This window comes from Phalacrocorax aristotelis, chromosome 6 (genome assembly GCF_949628215.1).
Source record: "Phalacrocorax aristotelis chromosome 6, bGulAri2.1, whole genome shotgun sequence".
Lineage (NCBI taxonomy): Eukaryota > Metazoa > Chordata > Aves > Suliformes > Phalacrocoracidae > Phalacrocorax > Phalacrocorax aristotelis.
In genome coordinates this window covers 42,417,556-42,430,202 of record NC_134281.1, presented here as the reverse complement: position 1 = coordinate 42,430,202, position 12,647 = coordinate 42,417,556, and the positions used below count along the sequence as shown (strand labels likewise).

The 12,647-nt window shown below is 37.9% G+C and overlaps 1 protein-coding gene across 6 annotated transcripts in view; it reads left to right on the top strand.

Annotated features, from left to right (window-relative positions):
• The window catches only part of PATJ (PATJ crumbs cell polarity complex component), a 156,530-nt gene that overhangs the window by 12,185 nt on the left and 131,698 nt on the right, over positions 1–12,647 (top strand). For 5 of the 6 annotated variants that reach the window (XM_075097400.1, XM_075097402.1, XM_075097403.1 and 2 more), the window contains exons 7-12: positions 1,409–1,537; positions 3,311–3,523; positions 7,246–7,348; positions 9,139–9,227; positions 10,483–10,618; positions 10,907–11,041. In XM_075097400.1, the coding sequence (XP_074953501.1) occupies positions 1,409–1,537; positions 3,311–3,523; positions 7,246–7,348; positions 9,139–9,227; positions 10,483–10,618; positions 10,907–11,041 (805 nt within the window). The remainder of the gene's footprint in view (positions 1–1,408; positions 1,538–3,310; positions 3,524–7,245; positions 7,349–9,138; positions 9,228–10,482; positions 10,619–10,906; positions 11,042–12,647) is intronic. The other variant, XM_075097404.1, reaches the window with a different exon arrangement.

Here is a 12,647-nt window from a genome sequence, read left to right as displayed (position 1 = left end):
ATCAACATATTCTTAGCAGCAGGGTCTGTTCAGCACAGGCTGGGTAAAGCATTTTACAAGTATACCCAGCTGAAACCTACTTGCGCTCAGCAATTAAAGATGCTCTGATTACATCTTAAGAGTGTAAACATAACCTATCATGAATGCTGCTTGAAATATCCCAATCAATTTAAACATAAACTGCTCAAAACAAAAAGCCTTGTCTCCGTTTTAAAAACAATCAAAAAGTATCTGTTAAAGAACCCTGTTTATTTATCAGGGTTTTTTTTATCTGAAAATTTAATTGTGAACCCTTTTGTTTTGTTGAACAAGGAGAGATTGTCACTGGGACATGTAATAAGCTAGGGCTGAACTTCTATCTCTGTTCAAACCATATGGTCCAGGTGGCTTCATTGAATTTGGTCAACCTGCACACCTAAATCCAGGGTTTGCAATATTGGAATCTTAATTTATTATGCTAGTAGGTCTTGATGAAAATCTGTTTAAAAGCAGTGCTTTTCCTTATTCTCAGTAATTATTTCCCTCACGATTATTACAGAGCTAGTGAAATCTGAAGGTTTTAGTGGATAATCAATATTGTTTATTGCACTGAAAATTTTAAAGAATTAAACTTTAACTGCTTGTTCATTGAAAGATCTGCATCGAACAGACTAACAAAATAAAATACAAATATATATCTCTACAGGGGGTCTTTAAACTTCTTTTATGATATTTAACTGGCTTTGGCAAAGATTTTCAGTATGCTAATAAATCCTTTATTCACAGACGACTTAAATCTGCCCACTTCACTCCATTTTGGTTTCTATGAGATATTAATCTGACAGAAACATTGGCTGGGTTTGGGTTGCTTAACAGCTTTGTTATTTTCAGACTGTCTTGTGGAACATAAGGTCGTGGTACAGTGTAGCTTAGAAACATGCTTCCAGTTCAGTATGACAGAATATTGTACTGCACTATTAATTCAGCATGTACTGGTGGTGTTTAGAGCGTGTAAGCGAAATAACAGAAATAAGAATTTGGGCGATGCTAAGTGAAAACTAGGCCAGTGCAAGCTCCTTGCCTCTGTTTTTCTCCGTTGTTTGTGTTATTCTTGATTCATGAAAAACTAAAAGGCTAGTTTTCATTTTGGCAAGAAAATCTTAAAATTGCTTTTTCTTAGTCAAGCTCTTTTCTAGTATCCTGTTATTCTGAAAGTAAAGGACAGAATGTGTGTTTAAAAACAGATGAGAAATCCCACTGCATATTTATAAGGAAACGAAGCTGACTGAACAAAATCCAACAGATCTCCAGTATGTGGGGTAGAGAGAGAAAATTGCTCCAATTAATTCTCGTCATTCCTGGTATATGTGAAAGTGAGAAACATTAAAGACCGACTGAAATTAAAATCTCTTGTTTTTATTAATTGCAGATTCACTGGGGCCACATTGAAGACGTTGAGCTGATTAACGATGGTTCAGGATTAGGCTTTGGAATTGTAGGAGGAAAGTCAAGTGGAGTAGTTGTAAGAACAATTGTTCCTGGGGGATTAGCAGATCGGGTAATTTGTTATATTATGTCACTTCTTGTTTGATTGTAAAGTATAATTAACTGGTTTTGACAGTCTTAAAATAAACTAATATACTTAAACAAAAGGAAGCTGATAGCATCAAAGTCTGAATGACAACATACGCTTTATAAATAAATATGTTGAAGGAATGATTGAGGAAAAAGTCAGCACCTGATATGAATTAAGTTGTTTGTCAGACATGGTTCGGCTTTTATAACATGGTTGAACATGCAGAAATTCTGAAAAGTTGTCTAACCTTCTAATATTTTTAATAATTTTGATACTTTCAGCCTTTGGTCAGTCTGGGGGAGAAGAAATGCTCTTAATGGATTTGCACATCGTCTGTAGAATTTGGCACATTTGGCAACATCTGTAGGGACTAACTCTACAAAAAAATTCTCGGGCAAGAGACTCTGCTCTATTGAAATACTTGTGCTGCAAGATTCAGTTTATAGACTGAAGATGTCCTGTTTTTAGTGGGTTTCCTTTCAAAGGTGTTTTGATACTTGCCTTGAGGTCTGACCAGTTCATGGAGGCACTTAAGATTGATGCAAAGCTTTCTGAAGTTAGTGGTATCTTTTAAAGTTGCACAGGTAGTTTGCAACCTTTGATTGCTAATCTTTAAAGACTCAGTACTAAGTGTTGCTGCATTTCAGGAGTAGAACACATGCAGCAGCAAAACAGATTTGGATTTTTAATGTGAATTTGGGCATGACAAGTTACAATATTTGAGGTCTGGAACCCATGCAGACAAGATCTGGTAACGTACTAAAGAGAGAGGCTAAGGTACTTCCTCTAGTATGGGATGGAAACGGAAACTGGAGATTCAGAGAGCTTTACTGGAAAATGTTGGCTTTTGCTTGACTGCCTCCCTCTGAACCTGTTCATGTATAAATGCATATTTTAAAATTATTGTGTAGCACCTGTTTTGCTGTAAGGAATAAAGTGTTTTGGCTACAAATGAAGCATGTAAGTTAAGAACTCAACACATCATTCTCAGCTGAATGAGACATCATTAAGAACATGTGAAATAATGAGCACATATACATGTTAAAACTGGATGAGTTTGTAAATTAGTTTGAGTTACTTCTGGGAATTACTCTGCTATGATTGCTGTACAAATCAATGCACCTAAGGTGGTGGAGCTGTTGCTGATCAATACCAGCTGAGGATTTGGTCCTATGAATGCTTGCTTATAACAGAAATGATGATGTAGGTCATGAATCATAATTATCATGTAAAAAATGGTTTGTGTGGAGTCTTGTTACCTTCAGTGGATTTACTTGCTTGAGTTGGAGCTAGTCACATGAGAAACGAATTGCCAGGCTTATGTAGAAGTATTACAAAAAACTCTAAAAAGTCCTAAGTCAAAATGCTGTGCTTTTTATTCTAACGCCTATCTGATGAGGAGTATTCTATGGAACAGCAATACATAACAACCTGTGAGATTATAAAACATTGTTGCTGTCTGTCTTCTGCTAAATGAGAAAAGTAACCAATTTCCTAGGAATGGTGCTTTTCAACTTGTGTACCTCACACTCAGTTTTGGAAAGGTTGATTTACCCCTGCTAGCTACTGTGGAAAGAACAGTGCAAACGCTTCCTTGAATTATTTAGTATGTTGCTGTGGTGGCTAATTTTAAGGTATTTTCTTGCATTGGCTCTCATGGCCGTGAAGATACCTCTATACAATTTCAATTTTGTAATGGAAAAGATAGTTTATGTGTAAACTGGAAACATTTTGTACAATTTTATTTGTTTGAAGGATGGGAGGCTCCAGACAGGAGATCACATCTTACAGATTGGAGGGACCAATGTGCGAGGAATGACCAGTGAACAAGTTGCCCAAGTGCTGAGAAACTGTGGGAATTCTGTTAGGATGACCGTTGCAAGAGACCCAAAGTGTGAAATTATGGAGACTCCACCAGCTCCTGTGAGCTGGCCAGTCAGTACATTACCTTCCTTTCAAAATGGAAATGTAAGTGTCTAATGTTTACTTATGATGTTTTTTAGTATGTCTGTGGTTTGTGATCAGAGCGGAGGAGGAGAAAAGAGTGTTCTTGAGACCTAAAGTGCTTCTCCTCTTTTGAGTTTCCAGATATCATATGCATGTATTTAAGTGGTCCTTGTAGCCCTGCCTTCTGCAAGTTTTCCCTTTCTCCTATACATTATTAATACCTATAATCTTGGGATCAGAATGACCAGCTTTACAGAGTTTATTTCAGAGTGGGTAATTTAATTATCAAGACCATAAATGTTATCGATAAATGGAACTTTTAGTTCTCCTCCTTAACTCATTACATTTTTGCTAATCAATCGTTTGTAAGTGAATTCAAAACTTGACTGTGGATTTCCCTAGTCTGAAATCCAGAGCTCCATGGCCACACCAGAATTATTCAGCACAATCATCTTTTTATGAAACATAAGTGTAATGTTTTCATAGTCTACGCTACTGTCTGTGATAGGAAATATATCTAAAATTTTGAAACTTGTTTTAGCAAATCTTATCATGGTCATATCAAAGTCTCTTGTTTTTGAAGTCATTCTTTTCAGTTTTGAGTAATTAAAATCAACAAATGCTACACTAAGTGTACAGTAGGTCTTGAAACATAAACAAAGCTGTGCTTGTGTACCATCTGCTACTACTGTGCTGCTTAGATTTAGGTGTGGAATCTGAGTAGCCTTTTCTTTCTTGTCTAGTTTCTTGAATATGAGTGAAGAGAGCTATTTTTTTGAAGCACCATTTTTAAAGGTCAGACTAGTGGTCATATTGTTATAAACTCACCTTTGCGCTTACTGGGCATAGTCGTTGCAAAGACAGCCATTAGCTTTGTGTCTTGCATCCCTCTGGAAGAGTACTGGGGCTGAAGCAGTCAGTAAAATATTTTGGGTCCTCCTCAAACTCCTCTTCTCAGAGGAGGGATTTTTGTAGGAAACGCAAGCGGCAGAGAGATGAAAGGGGGTAGTCTATGTACATAAGGTTGGAGTCTTAAAAGTGGGCATGTCCAATACTGTGAAAAAAGGCTTTCCTAGAGAATCAGCATTGTTATGAAGCACTTCTGTCTGTATCATATTTTCCAAGGCCTGTATTAGGAAAAAATAACATAGTCCTAGTTTGTTTCCTCTACAAAGTACTATTTTTCTCTCTTCCCTGCCTCAAAGGTGGGCCTGTTTGTTACTACCTGACACCAAGTGTTGACCATACTAAAGCCTTTCTAAAATTTTTTTCCTTCTGGATGTCTTTTCAGTGTTCTCCTTATTCCTGCTATGTAGATTAAAGGGGAAGAATCACATTGCAATTTCATCTACTACTTTCTGAATGTCATCTGTTGTTTTCTGAACTAAATAGTGCCTTCATATTTAGATTTGAAGAAACTCCTCTTTCTGGTGTTAAGAGAGATTTGCTGAAGTCAAGAGTAGTGGTTAACCTGAATATATTTAACAATGATGATCTTAATGGTCCACCTTTCAATTTGTGTCTGATTTACAACAGAACTTTTTCCTATAATCTAATTTCTTTCTGGTTTCTGAGTACTTTCACTTGCTCTGAGCTTTGGAATAGAAAATATTTTCCTTTTCTTTTTTGCAAACCAGCAGAAAGGCATTTTTAATATATGGGTTTTTTTCAGTTTTATATTAATATTTGATTTCCTCTAAATTTCCTGTAGTAGCGAATAACTGAAACTACTTTTGTCTGTGCATGGGCACAAGAAAACAGGCACATTACCTGTACTCTCCAAGATACTGACAGCAGTGTTAGCAGCCTACTTGTGCTGACTGTATTTAGGACTCTGTACTTTGATTTTTCCAGACTCCACTTCTAATGTTTTGCATTCTACCAGTAATATTACTTGGAGAAAATTTCTGTAGTACCAGAGCACTGAATATGAAGGGCTTTTGATTGTCAAAATAGCAGGAGTCTCAAGGCCATAGCTCCATTTCAGATGTTGCTATAGGCTTGTTTACTGTTTTGGTTCCCTCTCCTAAAGAAAAGTGACAGAACATTAAAACTTATCTTCACCTCCATCAGCATCTTATGGTGCAAGAGGGTTAGAAAGTGTTTAATGAACTTAATGAGTTGGCTAGTGGAGGGAGGTGTGTGTGATAAGAAAGGAGATAGCTATCCATCGATTTCTCTTTCAGTGAAAAGTGAAATAGGTGCAGCCATCTCTTTGGCCTGCTTTTAATATAAGTCCTTCCAAAGCTGATATTTGGCAAGCATTTGATTAAACTTCTCTTTAGTTCACTCTCTTAAGAAATGTTTTCCAATTTCCCAGTCCTTTTTTTCCTGTTGGCAGTGACACTGTCCCTCTTGATTTCATCACTTTTACAGTCCTTACTCTAATCATCATCTTTTTTTTTTTTTTTCCTCTCATTGGGCGGTATCCGATTACTGAAAATGAACAACTTTATGTATTTTAATTTATCCCTTGCAATCCCAGGTCTATGATTGACTGTTTTTCTCTTTGGCATCACCAATGTCTTTAGTGTGTCCTGTTTGAACTCTGTCTTGCAGTTTTGATTTTTACTTGTCAGACTAGAGTTGCACAGACATACTGAGGCCAGCTTTGTGGGAGCCTTTTTCCATAGACTTCTCCAACGTAAGGTCAGATCATATTTTAATCTTAGCTAGTGGCTTTTATGTTTTTTTGGTAATTGTAGTAAGTGGAGGGTCTGGAGAACAGGTCATGTTATGTGCTTCTCTTTTCAAGTATTGTTTGTTACGAGCGGTAGTCTTATCAGGTCAACAGTAAGGCATTGACAAATGAATACTCTCCCTTCCTCTGTTAGGTCTTAAAAATAATTTTTCATTGAGTATGAACTTTTGCTTCCTATTGCCTCAGACAACCTGGAGGCTTCCAGTGCTCTTTGCAGTTTGGTGGTGTTCAACTCTGAACAGGATTATATCAAACTTGTTAAGCTGATGTGTGTAAGATTGACTTTTGGAATGGTTTTGTGGTTTGGGATCTAGCATAAAAACAAACAATAAGCTCAAGCACCTGCCTAGTCTCCCATATTTGCACTTAAGTAGGCAACTGTTTCTGTAGTAGAGATGTGCCTACTATGTATTCAGTGGTTTGTTTCACTTCAGGGCATCGAACCTGTTTCTGTCTTGAGATCCCTTTCCTACTGCCCTTCACTTCCTTAGTAGGTGATAACAAGGATAGATAAGCTTTGCTTTTTCTGACAGAAATGTGCGATATGATAACACTGTGTATTTATACTAGGTTCTTTTTGGCTTCTTAACTGTCCCGTAGAAAGAGCTCAGGCAAGTGGGTTCATGACACTATTTATCAGGACTAACATATGAAAGGGAAAGAAAAAATTATGCGGGCATTCAGGGTTTCTGTTGTCTTGTGGGATTGACTGGGAAACTTGTTGTTAGCAAGTGGCAGTGTAATCAAAAGGGAAATAAATGGCCCCTGAGCAGTCTAACAGAAAACCTTCGTTTTCCATAAAATATAAATATTATACCTCTGACAGGCACGTGAAGAAAGTATTAGGGAAGAATTTAAAAAGCAGCTAATGACTTAGGGTGCCACTTTATTTTCAGCAAATCTTGGGTATATCTCTTTTGCAAATATGATCCTTCCTAAAGTAGGAAAATCAAAATCACTGCTCACTTCTGAAGATCATAATTAACCTGCAATATTGTAATGGTACTGGGAAATAACGAGATGTTTTGTGCTTTATTTATAGGATAATACTAACCTTTTTGAGACCTATGATGTTGAACTTATAAAAAAGAATGGGCAAAGCCTGGGGATAACAATTGTTGGATATGCTGGCACATGTGATGTAGGTGAGTGCTACAGGATTTAATAAAGTCTAGGGTTAGGGACTTCTCAAATACCCTTTATTTACTATGGGGAAAATGGATAGTACTTCTTTGAAACAGTGTAACTTACAAAATCTATGAGGGAGATATTTGGAGAACTTGCTGCAAAGTGAAATTCAACCACAAAAAGTTTTAAGGGGTTGTAATTAGCTTAAAAAAAAATTCCCACTTGACTGCTGGACTGTGAATTTTACATGCTTATGCTGTTACTGTGCAAGACATGAAATTGTAACAGACGATTCCTGCATGTACAGACTCTAATGCAGTCAGGTTCCTCTCCACACTGGTCCTTATTTTGACCCTGCAGTATATAGTGCAATTCAGACAGTGCATTTTAAGAAGCATTTCAAATCAGAGTATCAGATGTCCTGTTTGCATTAACTTTTGAATGGCATCTTCAGTATGTACAAAGTAGCTCAATGTGCAACTTCTATTTCTTTAATGAATTGTAGATGTTGGAGTAGAATTGAACAGTCAGACTAACTAGTCCATCCCTCTGCCAGGCAGGAGATGCAGAGAGTCTTAGCTGTGCGTGATGTGTATGCCACCTTCACAGGATGGTGTACTTGTCTTTGGCAGACGGTTGTTTCAGTGTCTAAACTCTGGGAACAGATTAAAGTACCTGTGATAGGATATGGTGACATGGAATCAGGGTTGGTTTTTGGTTTGGTTTTCTTTGTTAGGTTGGTGGGTTTGGTTTGTTTTTTTCTAAATCCTCTTTAAATTAGAGCTGTTCCACATATGATAATACCTTGTTTTGACACAAACAGGTAGTGCTTTTTATCCCCTCCCCTTCCTCATGGGACTCAAGAAAGTATTCTGGGAAAGTGGTGCAGCTGGGGTTGCTCTCCAGTCCTCTTCATTCCCAGGAGATCCTCTTGTGTTGCTGGTCGGGAATCCCAGGCCAGTGCAGTGAGCACTGGGAACTGGGATGTGGAGGAGCACGTGTCAGGCAATAGGAAAAAATAGGTCTGAAGCACTGGTAGAGGGGTTTTGCTGAGCATGGCCAAACCATGTTGGGCAGGTGTCTGAGGAAGGTTAGTGTTCACCAAAGGATGGATGAAGTATAAAGATTCACTAGAATTAAGGATCAGCACCTCCTATTTTGCAGGAGTTTGTGAATGGGAAGGGTTACTGGTTCAACTGATGATTGCATATTTACCCAGGTTTTTGTTTTGTTTTTTATTTCCGTGTTCTAATTAGAAGTTAGAATTGACAAACAAATGTCAAAGATGACAAAGGACAGCTTTTCTGATTTGTGTGTTTTGTTTTGTTGTGGTTTTTTTTTTTTGTTAAGAAAAATCCTTTTTCATTAAGATTTAAAGTACTAAATTCTTTAGCTGTAAGATGATTGAAGTTGTGATCAAAGTACTTAAGCACATACTTTATGTTTAGCTTAGGTAGTCCTACTGAAATCAAATGCAGCATGGATTTAACTAATTGTGGTTTAAAGCCTGGGTAAGCACAAGGATGAATCCATGGAGGAGGTGGCCTTTTGTGAGCCATTTTGAGGAAAATATTTTGAGGTCAGTGTGCAGGTGGTTGTGTTGGTGCTGTTTTTTCCATCAGAGACCCTCAGTCATTCTGTGTCAAACCATGTGAGTGGTAACATGGAAATGGTGGTGGTATACAGAATCATAACTTTGTGGACAGAAGCATGTGAAAAAGGCTGTAATTAAAAATTTTAATAAGAAAAGAAACAAATTGGGTTAATGTAGTGACTTGTTTCTCTTCCTCCCTCCACCTGCCGACAGAACCTTCAGGGATTTTCGTGAAAAATATAATACCTGGTAGTGCTGCTGACCACAATGGCCAAATTCATGTTCATGACAAAATTGTTGCTGTAAGTAGAAGTCTGCTAATATATTGTTGTAGAACTAATACTTCATTACACATCCCAGAGTTAAAAGAACAATGTAGTAAAGACTTTCTAAAATTAATTAAACCTTCTTCACTTTGCAGAGGAAATAATTCGGTGGTGTGTATTTGTTTAGGTAGATTTGTAACAGAAATGAGCTTTGGCTTGCTGTGGTTAAAATATTTTATATTCAGAGAACTAGTAAATAGTAGTTAACTATGAAAGAGGCAAGCATTTGGATTAAAATGTTTCAGAGTGGAGAATCTTGGCTCTTGGCCTGAAGTAAAGATGAGCAGCATTAGCTTCTATTTGAATTGAATGGGACTTGAGGATGGTTAAGATTTTGCAAGATGTGGCACACTGTTTATGGTTCTTAATGACTGTGTAGCACAGTGTGGATACAATCAAAATGTTAATAGTTAAAATTTAGGTTTAAAACCACAAGCTTTATGTTTAGAAAAATAAAAAAACCCACTGAATAGCAGTGAATTGAATAATAGCCAATTTTGCATTCACAGTATAAGCAGGAATGAATTACAGTCTTTTTGTTTTAAGAGATAATATTTATAGAGACATGATTTTAAATTACTTTTAAAATGTGTGCTATGCCAGACCTTCCAAAGTTAGCTTCTCCTTTGTGAGACCAAAAATTGATAGAAACTTGTGCTTTTATCTGCAGCTTTTCAGGAGAATCCCCTATTGATGCATGGTCTAACACTGAGGTGAACAGAGTATTTTGGGTGTAAATTGAGATATCTGAATTAATGTAAGAATTGGGCTGTTCAGAGTGGATTATACCAACTGTTGTGTGTATAGGCTTGTGTGGAGCACCTTAGAAATCCATGAGAAAACTAACAGTGATAATGAACTGAACAGAGTTCTAGGCTGGCAACTCTTGCTGCGAAGCTTCATCCACAATACTCCTCAAGCTGGTTTTTGTAAGCAAAAAAATTGTAGGGGGAAATCAGTCCATACTTCTGTCTGATTAGTAAATTTTGTTTTGTGGTTGCTCCACAAAGACAGAAGAAATTACTGTTGTGTTTCCTTTTAAAATGCACTTTGAAAATATTATCTAATTAGTGAAATGCAACTGATTTAATGAGATTGCTTTGCAAATACTACTGTTTTGGGTGAATAACCCTATAATTTCTGCACAAAATAATGTGGATGTTGCTTACAGTGTATGGTAGAGCCTAATGTAATGTGATTACTAGTATATGATATGATCTTCATGTTTTAGGTTGATGGAGTTAATATACAGGATTATACCAACCAGGAAGTGGTAGATGCATTGCGTAACACAGGACAGACTGTATGCCTTACCTTACTTAGAAGGAAACCTTCTACTATTTCTTCAGAAAGACCTTCAGATAGAGGTAATTTTTTCCCCCTTACTCAGCAACTGATTTTATTTTTCACTCAAGTTACAGTTACCTAATTTAAAAATTAGGACTAGGCACCATGTTATCCTAGATTTTGTAAGGGCACACTGTAGAAAATGAGATATTAAGGACGAATGGAAAGAAACAGAAATAAGGGATTCAGGAAAAGTGAGTACAAAACTCCTGTGTAGCCAAAAAACAAAAAAAGATAGTAGTTAGGTGGTATTACTACTTCATATATTTTGCAGCATATAATTCTTTTTTTTTCATCTATTTTCACAGTGCAGCCAACTATTTCAACCTTTGTGTCCCCTGGAGCTGTAGGGACTGAAACTAGTGTGGACACTAAGAATGAGGAAAACCAAAACCAGAAGGATAATGTTCAAAAAGAAAAGAAGCAGAGTCTACATAAAACAGGTGGATAGGTTATCTTGCAGTGTCTCTTCTGAGTCTTTGGAATTGTCTTTAATCCATTTTCAGTACTGATAGGATGTCATGTCTTAGTCCGTCTTTAGCTTTTGCTCTGTAAGGCTTTTTATTTAGGTCCTTCTGAGGTAAAGCTCTACCTGTTGGGTCTATCAACTCTTCCACCCCACCCTATCCCCAAAATGTAGCATTTTCCACAGGTTTGCTGAAAGTGCATTTTGTGTCATCATGGAGGTCACTGCTGAAGATACTGGATAACATTAGCCCCTGTAGCTATTGATCTTCTCTCATAACTGGCTCTCAAGTCATTGGTTAATACTGTCTTTGATCCCAGTAGTCCATCTGGTTTTCAGCCTATTTAGCAGTCATCAAACCCATCTTCCTCAGTTTCCAAATGAGAATACTGATGTAAATGGTGTCAAAAGCTTTGGTAAAGCTGAGGTGTATTACAAGCTTCATCCACATAGCTATCTTGGAAGTCAGACTGGTCAGTTATTTGGCAAATCTATATAACTGTTCCTGATTTGCATTCTTATCATTTATGTCTTTGGAAATGGATTCCAAGAGGAAGTATCTCATGATCTCTCCAGGGCTGAAGGTGAGACTGACTGGCCTATAATTCTGTGGATCTTCCTCCCTGCATAAAGTTTTCCCTTTTCCAGTCATTAATGATCCCCCTTTGATTGCCGTGTTTTGAGTTGGGCTTTTTTGGGGGGTTGGGTTTTGGTTGTGGGGTTTTTTTGTTTGTTTGTTTTAAGATTATAGACAGTGGAGGTGCAGCCCTTTCAGTACTCTGGAATGAATTTCATAAGCCCTATAGAGCTGAACGCCTCCAGCTCACTGATGCTTTCTAGCCCTCGTCCTACTCTGATGACCTGAGGTGCCCTGCTTGCAGTCGTCTTCTGCCAGAGAAGGCTTGTTCATCCTCCTCTGCTGCCAGGGCCTTAAACCAGGTTGCTAGGTGAACAGCATCAGGAGATGGAACTCTTGGGAGTTCCCATTTACTTCCTGATCCAGTGTTACCTCTGTCCTATCTATCTTTTTGCTCTCACAGGTCATAGGCTCCTGTGTCTGCAGTCTTTTCAAAATATTCTGTTGGTTTCCTGTACATCATCTCTGATGCCCATTTGTTGCAGTTTCCTCTTTTGGCACTGCAGTACCTTCATCAGAACTCATCTTCTGAGCTGCTCAACTTATACGCCTACAAGATGTGACCTGAGCTGCAGCATCCTCCCTCAGGAGTTTTGACTGAATAGAGCTTGCTGAAGGACCAGAGGCGGCTGCACCAGCAGGGACAGGGATGATGTCTTGTTCCATGTCTCCATTTGTAGGTCATTTTCCACACAAATGAGACAGATGCTATTCCATGAACATCTGTCTCACCGGTGTGCCACCTGCCATGTAACTGCCTTGCTCCTGTTTGCGTATCCTGCTTATAGTGCTCCTGGTCACTGACGTTTCCTGGGGTGCCAGAGAAGTAGGAAGCCTAGCACAAGTTATGTCTACCTCCTGTGAGACTCCCCACTTGGCAATGAACATCTCCCTGCTGCCCACTGGTTCCCAGACCCAACTTATTTACCTTGTCGTACTAATACTT